Raw genomic sequence first — 21,267 nt, forward strand, 5'->3', positions numbered from 1 at the left:
ACAAGTAGTTTTTTTAGTTGATCGAGTGTTTCCATTTTATACTACTTTCTGCATCAATACTTATAAGTATATTGTACTTTTTTTACGCCGCTACATTTATTTCCCATCTATAGTTACTGTGCAAATAAAGTGTTTACATGCAAAATGAGCTGATCAAATACGAAGAATGGAACTAAATGAAACAACGCACTAGTAAATAAATGTATGTTAAACAATGTGGGACTAGGTTGGCGGAACCTTTGACGGACTGTTGTTCCCTGTTCCTCCAGTAACCGTACTCATTTCCTGTTTTCTGTGCCCGCACCGCGTTGTGCTTTCTTCCAGATTGTTTACGAATTAAACTCACTATTTTTTTGAGTAACAACATACGCTTGCACCACTTAAGCACCCGTGTTGCAGGAGCAAACTCAAAAGGTTTGAGTGTATTTTTTATCAAAGTAGGTCTAGTCCACACCTCCAAACTCATTTCCTTAACAAAACTCCAGGTATGCTAACAGAGTCCAATTAGCTTTTTTTGAGGTCATTAACTCAAGGGTAGTTTTTCCACTAGCACTATGGGGTTTTTATGGTTGTTCTCAATAAAGACATGAAAGATCACATTTTTTTTGTTATTATTATTTTAGGCACATGATATTTGTTAATACTCTTGACTTAGATGAAGATCAGATCACATTTTATGACAAATTAATGCAGAAAACCATGAAATTCCAAAAGGTTTGCATACTTTTTCTTGCCACTGTATATGTGTATCTATATCCTACAGAGAGTCTGGAATGACTGGGACACTACTCTCACTCTACTGTCACTTTGTTGGACTAAACTATTTTTATTATCTTGTCTTACTTGTAGCACCAAGATTCCACTTATTGAAAAATTATCCTTAAGTACAGTATGCTATGTTACTGTGTTCCCATTCTTTTGGCAATATACTTCTGACAGTATAGCATCTTGTCCTGACTTTTGTAGAAACAGACAGAACAGAGACAGAGCACACCAGCAGATCAAATCAAATCAAATCAAATTTTATTTGTATAGCGCCAAATCACAACAAAAGTCATCTCAGGACACTTTACAAAGTAAGGTCTAGACCTTACTGTTATCAATATTATTACATAGGGAAAACCCAACAAATCCCCCTTGAGCAAGCACTTGGCGACAGTGGGGAGGAAAAACTCCCGTTAACGGAAGAAACCTCCGACAGACCCCGGCTCTTGGTGGGCGGCCTTCTGCCTCGACCGGTTGGGGTGAGTGGATAGAGGAGAGACAAAAGAAGAAAAGCAACAAGACACAACAATCAAACACTGATCAGGTCGATGTGGCCGGTGACTGCTCGTCAGAGACATAGAGCTCCAGGGCCAGGGCAACCTGCAGAAAGGTACAGGGAGAGAGAGAGAGGACACACTACGGGAGAAAGGAGACACAAAGTTAGTAATGTGTAATAGTGGCAAGCTACCCCCAGCAGCCTAGGCCTATAGCAGCATAACTAAGGGAAGGCTCAAACAGGAACGTCTTAAGTCTAATCTTAAAGGTAGAGAGGGTGTCCGCCTCCTGAACTGAGACTGGGAGTTGGTTCCATAGGAGAGATGCTTGATAGCTAAAGGCTCTGCCTCCCATTCTGCTTCTGTGGACTCTAGGAACCACAAGTAAACCTGCACTCTGAGAGTGAAGTGCTCTGTTAGGATGATAAGGCTCTACGAGGTCTTTATGATACAATGGAGCCTTGTTATTAAGGGCTTTGTATGTTAGGAGAAGGATTTTGAATTCTATTCTGAATTTTACAGGGAGCCAGTGGAGAGAAGCTAATATGGGAGAGATATGATCTCTCTTGCTAGTTCCTGTCAGTACTCTGGCTGCAGCATTTTGGATTAACTGGAGGCTTTTTAGGGAATTATTGGGACATCCTGATAGTAAAGAGTTACAGTAGTCCAGCCTGGAAGTAACAAATGCATGGACCAGTTTTTCAGCATCACTTTGAGACAGGATGCTCCTGATGTGAGAAGTAAAAAAAATAAATCATGAATGAATCGTAATATCACATGTTCAACTGCTGCTCCCTACTGGAAATTAAAAAGATGATCTAAAATGGATGAAGTCTCCCATTCAGTTGTATTTTGGCAGATTATAATCAGATTAATTATTAATAAGATTAATGAGCCCACAAACAACAGCTTTAATCAAGCCTCTAAGTGAAAGAGGATGATAATTGTTTATTAAATAGATGAGTGTTTGACAATTTCATGATCTGTGAAACAAAGTTTTCTCATCTCAGTTATCTGGTGACAACAATGAGCCAAATCTAAACATGTTGATTCTTCTTACACATCTGGCAGTGCATCTGCTGCTGAAGTAGTTAGTTGCTTTAGCTCAGAACAGGCTAGAAATGAATCCCAGATGTGGGGAGTGAACAGATGTGGTCCCTCTGAGGTTAAACTGGTCCACTTGCTGTCAGGGCTGATGATTACAAGGCTGAATCAAGTCACCAAGGTTCAAAACTCACTGAACTAATTTGGTCACATACTGCATACCCATCACTTGCATCATCAGGTTTCACTGAAATAAACAAGCTAAATGATCTCAACACTATCCAGAACTGAATTGTTTTGACTGTCACAGGTGCTGATTTGGTTGTTCACTCTTCCAAAAATGAATCCAATTCTTTCAGAGAACAAAGCTAAAAGTTTAGTTTTCTCTGGTGTTGTGTTCTGACATAATTAATTTAGATTATAACTCCCAGTGACTGACAGCATTACACAGTGCATGTGAACAGAATCAGACCAGAGGTATCATGTCTAAGCAGTTCCTCTGAGCAGCAGGTAGACAGCACAGATAGTGAGGGCGGTTGCAGTGTAGGTAAATACAGCATTATAAAGTGTATTCGCCCTGATTTGTTCTCCCACTGTCCTCTGGCTCTCCTCCAGATGCCTCACCACCACCTCAGATTCCCAGTCTCCTCCTTCTGGTTTTGCTGACTCCAGCTGACCAGTCTGTGTTCCAGCCTTCGGTCTGGTTTTCAGCAGCCTCCTAACCATCAACAATCCACTCTCAACTCTACCGAGTCCTTGCTCCAGCTGTCCCAGTTGTGGCGGGAGGGACTCCAGGAGGGACTCAGTCTTTTGTCGGCTGATGTGGAGGTCTTTTAAGGCTGAAAGAGGCACAGTGAGTGAGTCTGCGGTTGGACCTCCCTTGTCCTGAAGAGTGCCACCCCTCTGTGTGAAGACATCGCTCAGAGTGAACCTGAGGCTGTCGATGAGTGTTCGGAGCTCATCCTGCTGGGAGCGATGGTTCCCAGCCTGGACTATGAGGGCTTCCTGCAGGCTCTCTGGGCCTTTCTGGGCCTCCAGCAGTAGACTCTTTAGCTCCTACAGGTGAGAGAAGTGAAGATGTGTCAGCTGGAACAAGGATCAATGCACAATTGTTGAGTGATGATGCAAATAAAATATACAGTACAGCACAAGAAACAAAGCCAACTTCATATAGAAAACCTTCACTTTAAGGCTTGTGATTTGTAGGAAAAGACAGTTTACAGCCCTGCTATAAGCTCTGTCAGCCTGTGCTGAGGCACATGATGTTTAGGTTGGGAGTGACATATGGTTTACTACTGTTTCATAATTGGTGAAAGCAAGTCATCCTGTGGGAAACATGAATGTGTGGACCAAACGGTATTAGCTGCTGAGATCTTTAGACCTGGACAAAAGTGTTGGACCAATGAAATGACAGTCAACCCTAATTAAAATAATAAACTAATCCTAGTGAATAAATCATAATCTCCTCTAAGTCCAGCCTGGTCACTGGGTGCAATAAGTGCTAAAAGTAAATCTGTGTTTGTTTATCAAGCTTTAACAGAGAAGTGTTGTCCTGTGCATCACCTGAGCTGACCACAGCTGACCTCAGTCACCAGTTAGTGGAGCAAGATTCTGTGCGAGTTGCACTGAGTACCTTAAGTCCACATCAACCTGCTTTAGTTCAACCAAAAGCTGACCTACTGAGCCATGCCCTTCAGTGCAGCAGATGTCACCCGCAGTACTGTTATCATCCCTCCTCACCTGCAGGCGGACACGGTTGATATGTGTTGATCCCATGACTCCAATCAGGGCTCCGAGCACTGAGCCGATGATAGACCAGTTCTTGGTGCGTTCAGCTCTCGCCCTCTCCTTCTCATGGCTCTCCCTGACAGCTGCTGAAAACAAGGCAAACTTCTCTCTCTCTGAACCCTCTGCATTCTCATATGCTGTGCGGAGACGACGCTCCTCCTGCATCCATAAAAGAGCAGGATGGACATGTGGTTTACTGTGAATTCAATTCAATCAACTGATCTGTTATTCCAGAAACAGGTCAGTTTTGGAATGGATGTCTCTGACTGGGTTAAATATCGTTACCAATTATATTATCATAACTCTGTGATCACTTTTTGGCAAGTAATGTGTGCACTGTGGCTAACTCTAGATATTATTCTGCAGAATCAATTTTTCAGTTTTTCTTCTGACCTTTAACTGTCTGCATCTTGTAAAAATTGAACAACACTCTAAAACAACCACTGTGCATTTTTGTTTGCCTTATCTGACCTGCAGCAGTTTGTGCTCCAGCGTCGCCAACTCCAGGTAGTGGGCCTCCTCCCTGGACACTCTGTCCAGCCGGTCTCGGACCTCCTTCAGCCTGCCCCGAAGGGCTTCCAGGCTGGCATGAGCCTCACGCACTATCCCTCTGGCCACCATGAATGCTGCCTCAGCCTGGAAGAAACACATGCACTCCCTAAGACGTGTCAACAAATTTTGATGTGTAAAATTGGCAGGGCTCCTTTCTAAATTGCATTTACATTATTGTGGGTCAAATAAACTTGGAAGGTAAGGCACTTGTCACTGTCTGCTGACCTCAGTGACCTTGGTCTGAGCCTTGCGGACCTCGTTGAGCCCGACAAACTCCTCATACCTCTCCCACCAGTAGTTGACTGTGGCAGTGGCCGTTTGAGCTGATTTCTGACCCCACTGCCGCCCCAACCCACCTGCATACTGGAGGAGGGAGAGAAGACAGTATTTCACTATTTTGTTCTTTTGTAGTATCAAATGATGCGATTTTTATTACAAAATTGTAATAATCCAGTGGTTATCAGCATGTGGTCTGAAACAGTCAGACAAGGGATTTCCTGCACCTGTAAGGCAGCCACAGCACGTTCCTTCACCACTTCAGCTCCACCCTTTCCATCAGGAGGTGCAGGGTTAGTGGGTGGGAAGGGGACAGGCTTACGGTGAGTAGTGTGGGTTCGGATCAGAGTAATTCTGCCAGACAAAGATCCAGGTAGGGAAAATCGAGACAGACAGCATGAGCCATGAGCCCACAGACACATCTGAGCTCCTCTGTACCTGAGGTAGTAAAGATACCGTTAACAGTTAATCATCAGCTTCATGCCAGAACCAGACATAAATCTCAGGCTTCACCTGAGGACTAAATTGTGCAAAGGTACCTCATTACAGCATCACTTTCACAGCAGCTACAGAGCCGACACTGGAACAGGCACCTGCGATAAACCATTAAGAAAAATTACATTAGGAGTGTGCACAGGTTCAAGGCATCTTATTGGCATAAGTTATTTCAATCTAGAAATTCTGAAACGTTGTGTCCTTCAAATTATATCATTTGAAAGTTTATTTAGAAATTATGGCTCTATCCACTGCAATTCGTTAATAGCTTTAATCAAGTTTTTTTTTTTTTTTTACTTTTTGTATTTTTCCTGCTAATTAAATAAAACCATCTGAGAAGTTTAGATGTGAAGTCTGAGAACTGCTAACAACTTATCTGTGGCAATTCGACGAAACGTTTGTCGTCTGACCTTGTCAGGTGTCAACTGCTGGATACTACTGGTGTATTCGTAAATTTTATGAACTCGTAATTTTTAAAATGTAAAATCGTAACCTGAAAAGCAACTTTAGCTAAATTCAAATAAATGCAGTGAATTAAACAGTACAGTATTTTTCCTCTGGGTTGTAGTGGAGTAACAGTATAAAGCAGCATAAAAGAGAAGCACTCAATTAAAGCACACGCATATCAAAATTGCACATACAGTAAGTACAACACTTGAGGAAATGTACTTAACGTTTCCACCTCTGATAATTGGCTTACAAACTATGTTTACATAGGTTACAACACAGCTAATACTGACACATCAAATGACCATTTTTCCTACAAGGTTAGCTTTTAGCCATTCCTGTTCTGTTTCCCAAATAACTAACTTTAGCTTTGAGCTCCACGATAGTGGCTTACAAATTAGGGTAAAACTGTGTGAAACCCTGTGATAACTTCACTCATGTAACAAGATGTAAATAAATAAATATACCTACTTTCTTCGCTGCTGTCAAGCATACATGTCACAATGATTACATTTATTTTGGCTAACTAATATTGTTAGCATTTTTAACATCAAATGAAAGCCGGGTGAGTTTTCGGTCAGGCACAAAGTGGCCCTTCTACTTCCGGTTAAGAGATCACCGGGGTCCTTATAGTGCGGATTAAAAAGATAGCTAGGTGGCTGTGTTTGTAATAAAAACACATTTATTTCTTTTCTTCAGACAACTATAGTTACTGATAAATATGTCTGGCAGAGAAGGTGAGATGTTTCTTCCGAGGCTCAGCTTAACATTGTGATCATCATAAAAGACAAGTTTTAATAACGTAATAAGATTCAGTGGAGCGTGTTAGCTAGCTGTTGCTAAATGCTGCTAAAGAGAGCGCCGTTCTCTTTCGCCAAATCACATCAAATTATTTTCATATTAATGCATTTTTACTTCGTCAGTATAGGCATATAAAATTTCTTGGTGCACTGAAATGTCGTATTGAAAGGCGGGTATTTTTTTATTTTTTTTTTACAAGGTTTTTTGTACAGTCGGAATATGTCCCGATAGCCAGGCTAAGTACATTATCGTGGTGGCTTTTTGGTCACATCAACAACTCCAGTTTACTCTTTCTAGTTAAGCACTTTTGCCAGACCATTAAGTGATATAACAAGCATTTATTTTCCTCAGGTGGCAAAAAGAAACCACTGAAGGCACCCAAGAAACAGGCCAAGGAAATGGACGAAGTAAGTGTCGCTCTGGCCTCTCAGACGAATTTATCCATCATGACCTAATTGGTGGGATGGCCGGGCCAACAGTCCCGCTGTATGTTCTTCTCAAGGTTCCTAAATGTTTTTTTTAATCATTGTTTCGTGCACAGTTAGGCTTGAGCTTTTCCACCAGGCAGCAACACACTTTAGCTCAAGGTATCTCAGCAGCAGCACCACCACCAATTTCTTCAGAAATGACATTTTCTAGTATGATTGTTTTCTTTGTTAGCTTGAACATTTAGTCTACAAAATATAAAAAAATAATGAAAAATAAAGCCACATGCTTTAATTGTGCCCATTTCGTCTGGTGTAAACTACAATTTGAAATTGACCTGGGTTGTTTTTTGGGTTTGTTTTTTACCTTTGTGTCACAGTATTGTCGTTTTGCTCTGCTAAAACGATTAATAATTTAATTGCAAGAACAGTTTTAATAACTTATTTGCAGTCTAAATGTAAGAGGAGTGGAATGAATAGTAAAAGAGTTTCTAAAGTGACAATGTTTCTGCAGGATGAAGCGGCTTTCAAGCAGAAGCAAAAGGAAGAGCAGAAAGCCATGGAGGCACTGAAGTCCAAAGCTTCTGGAAAAGGACCTCTGGGTAAGACCTCAACAAGGGTAGATGAGAAACGTTTCCATTTTTACAATATCATTTTGACGCAATGAGACATTTTCTTATTACAAAATAACAAATTAGAAACCCAACACATTGTAACAACATGTCTCTCACTAAAGTTATTATAGTGTGCATGTCATAAATTGGCACACCGGCCCACAGGTGTTGCCGCCTCCTCCTAACAATAGTAAACTAAAACTGTCTAGTTTTCCTGGCCACATACTGTATTTTTATCAGCCTTTATTCACACATATGTAGCCAACAGACCAACTCAGAATATTCAGTGTCAGGTACCATGTATCCAGCATGTTCAACAAACCTCTTTAAAGGTTTCCTGTAGATGTGAGACTGAGTGTGATGGAGACCTGTCCATTTGTACCCACCACACTGGGACAGGCTCCAGCCCTGTTGTGACCCTGCACCGTATACATAGATAATAGATGGATGGTGGTGGTAGAGACGTGGTACAGTTCTTGTCAGATACTGTGATATTTGTGGTCCAGTATGTCAACACTGCCCTGCCAAGTATCTGTTCATAACCACTTTGACTAAGTTGTCTTATTCATTTTAGTATATTTTTACTCTAATTTTTGGTTTCCTAAATGGTAATATAAATAAAATGGTAAATAAAAAAATCTTTGATCTTGATTTTAACCCAGTCATTGACGGCCAAACTCAGAAACAGTGATTACAGACGTGCAAACAAAACACAAGCACTTACAACCATAAAACATAAATCTTACAGCGTCATGAAGATAAAAGGCAATATGTTTTTAAGTTCTTTCAATCTAGATATAACCCTACTCAAAAAAGCTGGGTCTTGGCAGCATGATGCACTATTATTTATTTAGTTTCAAGCTTGAAGTCTGGAGCACAAATATAAACTGTCCAAATGCAGTCTGGATTATAATGTGGTTGCGTGATCCTTTACACCTCGTATGCCATTGTTCACATGAACTCGGAGCAGCTACACATATTGTCTGCCTTTCAGTCACAAACACAAGAACAGTCTCTGGGATTCACAGACTTTAACAGCATTGTTGGTATTCATTGATCAAATTGGAGGTTTGCTTACACACCCAATTATTTGTTTCCTGTCCTTTTCCCCTCCAGTTGGTGGTGGCATTAAGAAATCGGGCAAGAAGTAAAAGCTGACTGACATCCGTTTGCTCCCCAGCCTCTCTCTTTCTGTGTCTGCAATGTTTGTATGCTTGCTGAAATATTACTCTGTTGAACACAAACCTGGTTCCGCCCTGTTGGAGAACTCTTCAGTGGTGAACAGGTACAGAACATGAGTTTAAGTAGTTTTTGAGAATTTCAGGAGCAGGAATATCTGTTACCAGTCACATCTGGTACACACATCCCAACTCATGTAGTTAGTTTTCACACTGTGAAATTTGTTGAACTCTTCACTCAATTACACACACTGACCACTTCTTCAGAACCGGTTTAGAAATGAAAGTCTGCACCTTTAGACTTGCTAAGCATTGAAGAGTCCTAATCCCAACTGTATTTCGCTTTGTGTCCATGTGAAACCTTCTCAGATACACAAACTGCCCCCAAGTTGTTTTTTTTTTCTTGAGATTTTTGTTCTACTGTATAATGGGAGATTCCAATAAAGTTTTTGTAAGTACTGCTTGTTATTTCAGTTGTTATAAAAGAACTGGTCAACAAACTCAATCATCAAACTGGTTAAAGGAAGTAGTAGTAGTGTTTTCTGCCTTTGAAACCCCAAGTTATTAACTGTTTCAGGCCTCATTTAATCAATAACCTGCACTGACTTTGGCAGGAAGCTTTAGGTTTTCACACTGCTTTGCTTACAACGTCAGCTTGGATGGATGAACCAGGCTAAAATTGTTTAAAGAGAAATTTGTGTTTTTATTGTCCAACAGCTAGTCTGTCACATACATTAGAATTGATTTACATGTGTAACAGGTTTGCTGTATACAGAGTAGTGTGGAGAAACCCATTCAGTTACCAGTTTATTAGGTACAACTAGCTACGAGCATCCTGCAGTAAATCTACCTGCATGAAGGCTTTAATGTTTGTTGATTCAGTTTTATGACTAATTTGTGCTGCTGTCCAGTTGTATTGTGAGATGCCAAACGAATTATTAGAAACCTGTCTTAGTAAAATGCAGTACAGTGTTGAAGAAGTGAATGTGTTTATAACATTTTCAGTGTTTCTGGTTATATAATCTTTATAGCAGCACATTTGAATATGAAAGCTTGAGTACATTGAAACCCATGTTAATCTCAGTGGAGGGAAATGAAATGGCTCGTGTGTTTTTACAGTTTTTGGCAAAAAGTATCATATATTGGTTTTGGAATGTGAAGAAAGTGGGCCTTAAGTTTTAAAAGCATAATGTTTTTGCCGCAAATATTAAGTCTTAATTTACAAAGGTCGGCTCTTTATCAAAATATTTTTTTATGCGACTTTGGCCAAAATTAGCTTAACATCTGAAATTTCATATATAAACTTGAAATTATTAGCCCTATAATATTAAATTCTGCCACTTATCCACTTTCAGGTTGTGTTTAATGATTAACTATGTGATTAGAAATTGTTGTATCCTGCTGCTGGGAAGTTTAACAAGATGTTTAGTGTCCAGACATGTATGAACTTGGTAAGTAATCCCAAACATTAAAATCCCTGTTGGTTTTTATTGATGTCATTCATACTTTAGCCTGAACAAATGGCTATTAAATTGCATTTTGTGTGGTTTTATAAAAGTCCTGATGAAACCTGTCTGTGACAGTTTACCCATTCACTGTCCCAGTAAGCCGTCCCAGTGTAGCCAGCATGCACAATATGGACCCTGGAATTGTCTGATCTAAATGGAATATGCTTGATGTTAATGTTAATTTCATCAGTTCTTTTTATGCAAAGCCAAAACGTTTGCTGTGAAGCGTTGCAGCAGATTTAAATCCAGTAGGGGTCAGTAATGCAACGTCGAGGGTTATTTAATGCTTGACCCTCCGATTCTGTAGGCGGCGGCCGCTCTAAGGACGCCAACTGTCGCAAAACACCACAGAAGAAGCAACTACAACAATTGAGCTCACCCGGGTCCAGGTAAGCTGCATTGACTTACACGTCAGTAAATATATAGTGGAAGACGTATTGAAGTAGAAACACCATGGTCTTAAAATATTCCTCTACAGATTAATTCTAGATTGTCCATGTGCCACCAGCTCAAAACATTTAGAACACTCCCGTTTTTCTAGTCGTTATTCACACAAACACATCTCATCAGTTTCAACAGCCGAACACAGTTGCACAACCGCCTGAGCCGGTTCCGGGTTTCGACCAGTCAGCAACAAACTAAGATCCTGAGGTTTAGAGAACTGCACAGCTAGTGTCTGGTGTGAAACAGTTAACACCCAGTGGCTGTAGGTTAAAGCAGATTTTATTTTTATGTTAAATTCTTTGCACAGATCTGGCTTCCTGGTTTTAACTTGGGTTTCCAGGCTGAGCTTTTCCTTCTGACAGATCCTCTTCCGTGGCCAGTTTTAGACCTACAGAGAAAAGCCCCACCAACTCAGGTCAGGGAGGCTGACTTTTAAAGGAATACTATGCGATTTTGAGGACATTATATAAGACAATATAAGGGTAGAGCCACTTTAAAGGGTGCTGGTAAATTGACTCATCACGTGGGTTAGGACTCCTTGGCCAGTAGTTGTGAAGTGAGACTTAATTCAGAAGTATTGTCCCCATTCTGTAGGCTCTTCCCATTTCAGCCCTTTCTTTCAATGATACACAATCCTTAATGGATTTTTTAATTTTAAAAACCAGTTATTTAATGCAGGTAATAACCTTATGGTGATTTAAACAGAGTTTAATCCCAATCCAAGCTGTAGAACTGCTCCATTGGTGAGTCACCTTTCACTGAAAAGTCAGAAGGCCCAAAATTGCTGCTCCCACATGGCAACTCTGTGGTCCAGCAGCTGGTTGGACCACAGTCAGGCCCACAGACTGTATATAAAGATGTACATGTGTACAGCTGCAGACTCCAGCTGGCTCACCTTTGTTGAAACACCTCTGCTGTTTGGAAATGGAGAAGTTACATTTCCCACACTACAAGAATATAAACTGCAGCATTGCACAGTTTATTCTGATTACTTGTCTGTTTTATTTATTATTCACATTAGACTTGACATTGTATGTGGGACAGTTTCACTGAGGTGAGATGTAACATGACTGTACCTTTAGCTTTTTTTGGAGTATATAGAGCAGACAAGCTGTGTTTGTACACAACCTGTAAATCACTCTGATGAAGCCCCTGCACTGAAACACACTGAAGCAAAGAAGACTCTTCTACTTATTTAGCTTGTGTTACATAGATTTTTATCATTTTAATAAATTGCAGTAGGAATAGTACAATATGGCGATGGACCGCTGACCTGTCCAGGAGCGACCCCGCTCGGGACTAAGCGGTATAGAAAATGAGATGAGAATAGTACAATATGCAAGTATAATTGTGCTGTTACCCTCCACCTATTGGGTTGCCTTCGTTGTGGACTTCAGCTCCACCTCCACAGGGTAATGGTCACTCACTTTCAAAGCCTGGAAAATAAACGGTCACTGAGCATTTACAGAGTTCTGGTTGAATGTGAACCAGGTAGTATTGGACACCATAATGTGGGGGCAAGTTGTGGATTTGTTTAGTAATAACAAAAATACAGAACCTCAGCTTTATCATTTAACATATAAAATCCAACTGGCAGTTAATCCTGAAGTTTAATGAACATTTTAGTGGGAACTGTGGTGTTGTCCATCAATACTTAGTCTAAGGTGTACACCAACATTTCATTTCATCAACACGTCATCTTGAAACCGAATTTGGTTATTTCATATGCTGTTGTGTAATGGCAAACTGAGGTCAGCACAGTAACTGATTTCTGGCTTTCTGAAATAAAAGTGAGAAGACAACGACAGACCTGCTCCTGTGTGAGTTTAAATGCCTTCTGGAAGTTGAAAGGTTTGGCAGAGTTTGGTACAACAGCCTCGAGCATGTCGTCTCCGTAGACCACGATCCTGAACGCAGGCATACAGGGTGCATTTTAGTCATATTACCAAAGTTGGTCTCTTGAGGTGTTCACACTACACTATAGGGTAATATTTCACTTTACTGTCCATCAAAGGGGAATTTCCCTTCCATACAGCTAAAAACAATCATAGGAATGTAATTCAAACAGTAACAAAGCCTTAAGTGTAGAGGCCCAAAAAAGACAACCTTAAAAATATAATTGAATTTTGTAACTGTTAACCTGCCCATTATTTTCAGGCAACTTAAAGGAGCAGTTCAACATTTTGGTAACTGTTTATATCATTGTTTTGCACCACTGGTGTTAATGCTTGTTACCTGTCATAGGTGTTATCATTTTTGGCGCTTGCCGTGGTGTCGACATCATCCCCAATCAGCCAGTGGAAGTTCGTATCGCTGCGGATGCGGATGCGTTTCATTTCTTTCTTGGAGACGTACGAGCCATCGGCATTGAAGTCGCCCAGGATCATGATGTTCTAGGCAAACAGAACATCAACACTCAGAAGTGCAGCAGGTGTCAACAGGGGCCCAGTAAGTAAAATTTTGTTTTCTTTCCGCACGTTAGTTCTCTATATGACATTCTGTGCTGGATAATTTGAGCTGTCTGTCGTGATTTTGTCAGGTCCTTACATCAGTCTTCCACTTGCCCTTGACCTGCTGGAAGACATCGTAGAGCTCGTCCAGCTCCTTATCTGAGTCCTCTGGCTTGGTGTGAACTGGGATCACCACAAGGTCCTGCAGCACTGTGGTAGACACACACACACACACACACCCCTCTGCATTCAGACACAAAGCCCACAGCCGCTTTTCCCTCCTGTAAACATTTTGTTACATTGATCATGTCATATCCTAACTCTAATCTAAAGAGACGAAAACGGGCAAAGTATGGCATTTTCAAAAAGGTTATATTTTTTTGAAGACACTTGCTCCTTTGAACAATTTCTAAGTGTGTATTCTGTGTGTACAACAAATGTCTTCTACCTGAAGTGGGGCACTTGAATCGCAGAATGTAGGGGTCTCTGTCAATAATGTCTTTTCCCCCAGTCACCTCGTCATCAAACTGATAGGAGTCCACCAGGTGAACCACGTCATCCCTACACACACACACACACACATTAAACAGATTAACAGACCTCTAAACAAGGTCACTGTGTTGACTGTTTACATCATCCTCGCTGCATAGATGGACAGTGAAGAAGTGGATTTTGCTGCAGCAATGTATGAAGGATTTTTGTATGAACATAAAATACTTCCATGAAAACTTGTCACTATTATTACTGCCTAGAATTCCAGCAGGACAGTTTTCATGAAGAGCAGATGTTTTACACACCCCTTTCAGTCCACAAGAGGCTAAAAAGATTTAGGAAAGATTCATGCTTGTGTTCAGATTAGTTTTCTAACTCATTTATCTGCAACAGGCACTTGCACACAGCTTCAGTACGCATCGGAAACTGCTGCACAGGCTCTGAACTCAGTCTGGGCATTGAGAGTGTGCTGCAGGTGCACTCACCTGTACAGGAACATGAACTGCTCCTTGTAGGTTGTTCGGCCCACACGGCTGCTGAGCTTCAGTGTGTAGGGATTCTTCTTCTTGGCTCTACATAGACACGATCATACTGTAATTTATTCTGCACCTCTGTCAGCCTACCGCTTTGTTTCAGACTGAAATATCTCAGCAGCCGTTAGATTGCAATGATATTTGTTTCAGACACTCGTGGTCACCAGACGATGAGTCCTACTGCACCACCATCTGTAGTCATGGGTTGCTATGAAACATAAATGTCACCTCAGGGTGAATTTTAATTACTTTGATCTCTTCAGTTTTCATGTAGCGCCACCATCAGGGTAATTAAATTTGTCTAGTTCTCTGGTTTATCACTAAATTCTTAACATGCTGACATAATAAACTAAGTTGGTAACATTAATACCTGCTTGACACCACCATGTTAGCACTGACCTTGCAAATACATCATCATGCTGAAATTAGCATTTAACAGCAAGGCACCACTGTGTCTAAGCACTGTACAGCGCCCGGGGAACTAAATTCCTGAGTGTAATAATAACTTAATCACTTGTTGAGTGCATCCAGCAAGGTTTTCACTGCAGCGCCACTGGTGTCCACCACCTCCAGGATCACAATGATGTCATATCGAGACACAATCTGGGGAAAGAGAGTGTGCTATTGTGTGTTATTTATTTATTTGTAGTAAGTTTATCAGCATACTTAACCATTTTAATCCTTCAGTTTTCTAAAGCTGAACTGACAGTGGTTTTGATAATTGAGTAACTGTTTTTCATGTTCATTTTCAATGACCATTACAGTAAGTATCCTGAACGTTTTCATTAATTTAATCCAGAATACAATCTGTAGTTTAATATAAAATGAAAATAAATGTTAGATGCAGCTCTTAAATCTTCACCTATTTTAATTTGCAATAAGCATGCTGTCTAAGCAGCATCTTGATAGGCCACACCTTTGAGGTGCATGGATTATCTCAGCCAAGGAGAAGTGCTCACTAACACAGATTTAGACAGATTTGTGAACAATATTTGAGAGAAATGGGCCTTTTGTGTACATACAGTATTGTTCAAAATAATAGCAGTACAATGTGACTAACCAGAATAATCCAGGTTTTTAGTATATTTTTTATTGCTACATGGCAAACAAGTTACCAGTAGGTGCAGTAGATTCTCAGAAAGCAAACAAGACCCAGCATTCATGATATGCACGCTCTTAAGGCTGTGCAATTGGGCAATTAGTTGAAAGGGGTGTGTTCAAAAAAATAGCAGTGTCTGCCGTTGACTGTACAAACACAAAACTATTTTGTACAAACGTTTTTGTTTCTAGGATTTAGCAATCCTGTGAATCACTAAACTAATATTTAGTTGTATGACCACAGTTTTTTATAACTGCTTCACATCTGTGTGGCATGGAGTCAACCAACTTGTGGCACCTTTCAGCTGTTATTACACTCCATGATTCTTTAACAACATTCCACAATTCATTTACATTTCTTGGTTTTGCTTCAGAAACAGCATTTTTGATATCACCCCACAAGTTCTCGATTGGATTAAGGTCCGGGGATTGGGCTGGCCACTCCATAACATTAATTTTGTTGGTTTGGAACCAAGACTTTGCTCGTTTACTAGTGTGTTTGGGGTCATTGTCTTGTTGAAACAACCATTTCAAGGGCATGTCCTCTTCAGCATAAGGCAACATGACCTCTTCAAGTATTTTGACATATGCAAACTGATCCATGATCCCTGGTATGCGATAAATAGGCCCAACACCATAGTAGGAGAAACATGCCCATATCATGATGCTTGCACCACCATGCTTCACTGTCTTCACTGTGTACTGTGGCTTGAATTCAGAGTTTGGGGGGCGTCTCACAAACTGTCTGTGGCCCTTGGACCCAAAAAGAACAATTTTACTCTCATCAGTCCACAAAATGTTCCTCCATTTCTCTTTAGGCCAGTTGATGTGTTCTTTGGCAAATTGTAACCTCTTCTGCACGTGCCTTTTTTTTAACAGAGGGACTTTGCGGGGGATTCTTGAAAATAGATTAGCTTCACACAGACGTCTTCTAACTGTCACAGTACTTACAGGTAACTCCAGACTGTCTTTGATCATCCTGGAGCTGATCATTGGCTGGGCCTTTGCCATTCTGGTTATTCTTCGATCCATTTTGATGGTTGTCTTCCGTTTTCTTCCACGTCTCTCTGGTTTTGCTCTCCATTTTAAGGCATTGGAGATCATTTTAGCTGAACAGCCTATAATTTTTTGCACCTCTTTATAGGTTTTCCCCTCTCCAATCAACTTTTTAATCAAAGTACGCTGTTCTTCTGAACAATGTCTTGAACGACCCATTTTCCTCAGGCTTTCAAATGCATGTTCAACAAGTGCTGGCTTCATCCTTAAATAGGGGCCACCTGATTCACACCTGTTATTTCACAAAATTGATGACCTCACTGATTGAATGCCACACTGCTATTTTTTTAACACACCCCTTTCAACTAATTGCCCAATTGCACAGCCTTAAGAGCGTGCATATCATGAATGCTGGGTCTTGTTTGCTTTCTGAGAATCTACTGCACCTACTGGTAACTTGTTTGCCATGTAGCAATAAAAAATATACTAAAAACCTGGATTATTCTGGTTAGTCACATTGTACTGCTATTATTTTGAACAATACTGTAGAACAAGTCATAGATCTTTGAGTTCAGCTCATGGGGGGCAAACACAAAAGTGTTGCGTATATAATTTTGTGCAGTGTATTTTAATCATCACAGTGGAGATGATGGTGTGTGTGTGTGTGTGTGTGTCTCTGTGTGTGTTCCCTTACCTTAACTAGGACCTTTAGGATCTCTGGGTCGGACACTTTGTTTTTTCCAAACCTCTGGACGTTAAACGATGCTACTTTCATGGTGGCTGTGGAGAAAGAACAGACAGACAGACAGACAGAAGAAGGAGGCAGAAACTTTTTAATGAGCTAATTTGTGTCTGGGCATGAGCAGGCATGTGGCAGCTGTTTCTTATAAAAGCTGAAGACTTATCACCTCAGCCTGTCTGTGTAAGACAGCACAAATACACATAGTAAACAAAGATAGGCAACAGAATTTAACAAATGTCATGGGAAAAAGCTTGTCCGTTCAAAATAACCATGATAAAATAATTTCACAAAATTACAGTTGACTAATAACAGTTACATTTTGTGTGCCACTGACTCCCTGTTGAGATCGAAGGCTCAACAAAAGGGGCTGAGGGAAACATTTAGGACCTCCTCCAACAGGTTTAGTCACATTTTTTTAAAAATCCTTTGACCCCCTCTCAGCTCTCCATGATCTGACTGAGTCTCCCTGCAACCAAATGCTTTACATAAACACAATATACTATATATACTATACTAGCTTGAAGCACTAATCTGTCAGTCTACCCTTTAGACTCCTGCTGTGTGATTTACTTATCATCTCTTAAGCAAATGGATAAACAAATATGAGTAAGAGCCAGTCTGTACTTAGACATGTCTGTCTTTTTCTGAACCGTAGAGAAAACAAATGCACTGTCTCAAAGTCAAACAGCAGCCATACTGTACATCCCAGACCAGTGACTGACTCACTATGTACATTTACTGACTTGTACTTGCATTTATATAAAGATGTTGAATGCAGGAAGACCTGTAACACAGTAGTTACTAGTTCTACTAGTGTTCTATGATCTGACTACTTAGAGGAACATAGTGGAGCATTTAGCCACTACAAAGCCAGATATTCCTCTCATGGGTTGGTAGAGACCAAAACAGAGCTGAAGACAGTGAATATTTAACTTTAATTCATCAGGCTGACACATATATGACTAAATAAATAACAGTCTTAATTTGAATTAGCTGAATCTGTAAATAAGCAGCTGTTTGCTTACTGCAGGTTTGTGTTTGTGTTTAGAGCTGAGCCTGACAAGCTGAGCCTGAGATGTCCTAAGATGGCCAACGTGCAGAGGAAAAACAACATGGCCAGTCCCGTGGTGGCATCTTCAGGACAACCTGAATTGTTTTGCCCTACTAATAGTAAGTATGTAAGAAAAGCAAAGTTGCCTCCCTCATTTTTAATCAATCTAAAAATGTAGTTTTTTGACAAAGAGGCTTTATGCAAAGTACATCATGTCATCAGTGAAACCGTCTGGAAGCACAATATATGAACAAAGCAGTACAGAATGTGAGACACTGTGTATGTTCAGTAGCTTAAACAAATGGAAAGTGGAAAATATGCAAATCCCAAATGCCTGCAAACATTTCTGTTTTCAAATTATATTCAAGTAAATATGAACTTGTAGTAAAAGGGTGTTAATGTTAACATTGTTAACTTGTAAGAGATATTTACCTTTACACAGTATTTAGTCATATTGAGGTCATTTCATGTTGTTTGCTGGTAGAGAGGTAACACTTGAATGTGGCTATTTGCTAATGTTACATGTAAGGTAGTTTTGTGTGAAATGTAGTACTTCAGTACAGTTGTGAAGTTCTTGAGTATTCTGTAAGACTTTCAACTTTTAAACCACAACATTTATTTAATAGTTGTTCGAATGTACTAATTTGTTTTTGCTGGTAGTTAATTGTTCAACATATCTAAAGCAGAAAAATCACCAAGTTTTTGGAGATTTTTTAATTTATTTTTTTACTATCATTAGACCTACAGACAGACAAGGTGTGTCTCACCTGTAGGAGTGGTGAGGATCTGCTGCTGCTGACAGGACCTTAGATTGGATCTGTTTACTCCCAGTAAGGGAAATAAAGTGAAGAAAGAGAAGGACAACCTTGTAGACTTCACAAGAAGTAAGTGCCCTCAGATCTGTAGTCCTCACCAGAGGCAAAACATACTGTAAAGGCTGACAGACAATTTGATTGGTTGAAATGGCAGGGTGTATAGAGAGAGAGAAAACAAACCAAATCATGTAACTCCGCCCCTCCCCCCATACCTACAGTACAGTATATGTATAGAAAAAAGTGTATAGAAACATGAGCTGCTCGACTGTCTCTGTCTTTGTTCTCAGCACAAGAAGCGACCACAAATGAGGGCATTAAAATGAGTCTATTTGCATGAGAGAGAGGGTTTGTCTGCTGTCTGTTGCCAAGCAGCAACTCTACAGAGATCAGACAACATGAACCCACAGTGACATGTGACAAACTCACAGGAAGTGTGGTAACGATAAGTGCAGTTTACAAGAGCTCCCAGCTTATACTGGAAGTAGACAGATGCTGAAGTGTGCATGGTCTGGGCTGATGATTAAGTGATCATTTATTACTTTGTATTTAAACTCGTATTCAGCCATTCCCATCTCACCTACTTTCCATCATTTGAGTTTTTTCTTCTCTCTGTATATTTTTGTTTCTAAAACAGAAATCTGGCCTCTATACAAAAAGACAGCATAATATTAACAACCTGTCCTTACAACAGTCCTCTTTCACTTCCTCATTCATTCTGTGGAATTGCTAGGCTGCTGTCAGTGCAGCTGACTACACCACTATCTTTGCTACCCAGTTTTGACATGGTCGTACCGCTCACTCATGATTAGCACTTTATCAGTAGTAGATGCAACAGGCTAAGCTCATGTCTGGACAGCATCTGCCCTCTGTCCATTAGATCTGCTCAGGCTCTTCCATCCCAGCTGTGGCTGTCGATTGTTCTGCACAAGCTGAGACCCACTCTAAAGCCACTAAGTGAAAATGTTTTAGACCAAGTTAAGACCAATATCATATCAGCTCAAGATATGAGACGCAAGAAATTTGTTTTTCATCTTCAGAAACGTCAGCACCTGGACTATCAGCACAGGCGTCCCCCAAGGATGTGTGCTCTCCCCGCTGTTTTTCCTCCCTCTACACCAACGACTGCACCTCAGGAGACCCCTCTGTAAAAATCCTGAAGTTTACAGGTGACACAACGGTCATCGGTCTCATCCAAGACAGTGATGGGTCGGCTTGTAGACGGGAGGTTGATCAGCTGGTGTGATCGCAACAAACTGGAGACGAACACGTTGAAAACAGTGGAAATGATAGTGGATCTTAGGAGAAGCTCCCCCACTCTGTCTCTGCTCACTATACTCAGCAGCTCTGTTTCAGTTGTGCAGTCCTGCTAGTTCCTGGGCTCCACAGTCTCTTGAAATGGATGACCAACATCAGTGCCAACTAGACAGCACTCAGAGAGTACAAACCTCTGCCAAGGCAGCTCACTATCCCCATAATGCCATTACACCTAAACGCATTATTCCCATGATAGTTTGACTGTGACAATATGATTCTTTGACCATGAAAACCTACCACTAGCATTTAGAATAGCATTGGTTTTCTTCAGGATATTGCTTGAATGTGCAATATCAGTTCCAATGATAAATATATACTATGTACAGTAACATATAATAGTGCAATAGGCAGTAGTACAGATTTATGGTTTTACTACACACTTTGATGTGTAGTAGCTTTTATGGGGATGTTATCATGCTATTTTTGTCTGAGAATTGTAGGCACCGGGTATGAAGTTTGAAGCAACAATATTGACACTGGCCCTACATTTGATTTGATTTGATTTGATTTATTTATTCTTTCAAACATGTAACAACAGTCAGTATGTAATCACACATAATTCCAGACATGTCCACAAAAATATTTTCAATTTACTTATACCTAGTACATGCTTGAACGGAGTAGGAAGAAGTTAGACTTATCTAGTCCTACCCCCTAACATCATCTTATCATCATTGGTTTGCAAGCAGTATTACTACATGAATACATATTCTACTTCCCGTCTGATTAATCATTAAGCCTTTTCTTGCATATATCTTGATTGACACATACCTTTATATTTATGTTTAAACTCATCAATATTCTTACTGCTTTTTATGTCCACACTTAAATTATTCCACAGTTTTACTCCACTTATTGAAATACAGAATCTTTTTTTGGTAGTACGTATAGCATGAATTTTGAAATTTAACTGACCCCTTAAATTGTATCCCCCTTCCCTTTCAT

The 21,267-nt window shown here is 40.3% G+C and overlaps 3 protein-coding genes and 2 long non-coding RNA genes across 7 annotated transcripts in view; 3 read left to right on the top strand and 2 right to left on the bottom strand.

Moving 5' to 3' along the window:
- Window positions 1–2,993, top strand: part of LOC109967769 (uncharacterized) — a 95,073-nt gene extending 92,080 nt beyond the window's left edge. Inside the window, exon 4 of the long non-coding RNA XR_002275984.1 lies at window positions 2,919–2,993. This is a non-coding gene — a long non-coding RNA (uncharacterized LOC109967769). The remainder of the gene's footprint in view (window positions 1–2,918) is intronic.
- On the bottom strand, window positions 2,201–6,417 carry ccdc51 (coiled-coil domain containing 51). Of its 3 annotated transcripts, none has more exons than XM_020613577.1 (7): window positions 6,333–6,417; window positions 5,459–5,512; window positions 5,147–5,357; window positions 4,869–5,006; window positions 4,563–4,727; window positions 4,044–4,250; window positions 2,201–3,359 (listed from the first exon to the last, which is right to left on the bottom strand). In XM_020613577.1, the coding sequence occupies exons 2-7, from the start codon at window positions 5,461–5,463 to the stop codon at window positions 2,790–2,792; spliced, it is 1,296 nt and encodes a 431-aa protein (XP_020469233.1). In that variant the 5' UTR covers window positions 5,464–5,512; window positions 6,333–6,417; the 3' UTR covers window positions 2,201–2,789. The 3 variants fall into 3 exon arrangements, with proteins under 3 accessions (XP_020469233.1, XP_020469232.1, XP_020469234.1); XM_020613576.1 differs by having other exon boundaries at window positions 6,329–6,398; XM_020613578.1 differs by lacking the exon at window positions 6,333–6,417 and adding an exon at window positions 6,056–6,211.
- A 47-nt stretch (window positions 6,418–6,464) lies between these two features.
- On the top strand, window positions 6,465–9,337 carry tma7 (translation machinery associated 7 homolog). The gene is made up of 4 exons (XM_020613579.1): window positions 6,465–6,598; window positions 7,014–7,069; window positions 7,602–7,689; window positions 8,818–9,337. Exons 1-4 carry the CDS (start codon window positions 6,583–6,585, stop codon window positions 8,850–8,852), a joined length of 195 nt encoding a protein of 64 aa, XP_020469235.1. The 5' UTR covers window positions 6,465–6,582; the 3' UTR covers window positions 8,853–9,337.
- A 1,393-nt stretch (window positions 9,338–10,730) lies between these two features.
- Window positions 10,731–20,080, top strand: LOC109967801 (uncharacterized). Its single transcript, XR_002275988.1, has 6 exons — window positions 10,731–10,776; window positions 13,076–13,279; window positions 13,371–13,480; window positions 18,191–18,312; window positions 18,933–19,077; window positions 20,046–20,080. It is a non-coding gene; the product is annotated as an uncharacterized LOC109967801 (long non-coding RNA).
- dnase1l4.1 (deoxyribonuclease 1 like 4, tandem duplicate 1) lies at window positions 11,867–19,042 on the bottom strand. The gene is made up of 9 exons (XM_020613625.1): window positions 18,961–19,042; window positions 17,095–17,180; window positions 14,821–14,909; window positions 14,259–14,345; window positions 13,730–13,842; window positions 13,379–13,491; window positions 13,067–13,224; window positions 12,642–12,738; window positions 11,867–12,267 (listed from the first exon to the last, which is right to left on the bottom strand). Exons 2-9 carry the CDS (start codon window positions 17,173–17,175, stop codon window positions 12,199–12,201), a joined length of 807 nt encoding a protein of 268 aa, XP_020469281.1. The 5' UTR covers window positions 17,176–17,180; window positions 18,961–19,042; the 3' UTR covers window positions 11,867–12,198.
- Window positions 20,081–21,267: the final 1,187 nt, after the last annotated feature.

Source organism: Monopterus albus, unplaced genomic scaffold, assembly GCF_001952655.1.
Source record: "Monopterus albus unplaced genomic scaffold, M_albus_1.0 scaffold135.1, whole genome shotgun sequence".
Lineage (NCBI taxonomy): Eukaryota > Metazoa > Chordata > Actinopteri > Synbranchiformes > Synbranchidae > Monopterus > Monopterus albus.

Excerpts from the sequence above, each read along its gene's own strand:
- ccdc51 (XM_020613576.1), bottom strand. The coding sequence starts at position 6,354 with ATGCTTGACAGCAGCGAAGAAAGTAG. Across the intron at positions 4,728-4,868 it reads CTCAGACCAAGGTCACTGAG|GCTGAGGCAGCATTCATGGT; the intron begins GTCAGCAGACAG and ends TGTTTCTTCCAG. Across the intron at positions 4,251-4,562 it reads TGGAGCACAAACTGCTGCAG|GAGGAGCGTCGTCTCCGCAC; the intron begins GTCAGATAAGGC and ends TTATGGATGCAG.
- dnase1l4.1 (XM_020613625.1), bottom strand. The coding sequence starts at position 17,175 with ATGAAAGTAGCATCGTTTAACGTCCAGAGGTTTGGAAAAAACAAAGTG. Across the intron at positions 13,225-13,378 it reads AGGGCAAGTGGAAGACTGAT|AACATCATGATCCTGGGCGA; the intron begins GTAAGGACCTGA and ends CTGTTTGCCTAG. Across the intron at positions 12,268-12,641 it reads TTAAACTCACACAGGAGCAG|GCTTTGAAAGTGAGTGACCA; the intron begins GTCTGTCGTTGT and ends TTTATTTTCCAG.
- tma7 (XM_020613579.1), top strand. Across the intron at positions 7,070-7,601 it reads AGGCCAAGGAAATGGACGAA|GATGAAGCGGCTTTCAAGCA; the intron begins GTAAGTGTCGCT and ends ATGTTTCTGCAG. Across the intron at positions 7,690-8,817 it reads TTCTGGAAAAGGACCTCTGG|TTGGTGGTGGCATTAAGAAA; the intron begins GTAAGACCTCAA and ends TTTCCCCTCCAG.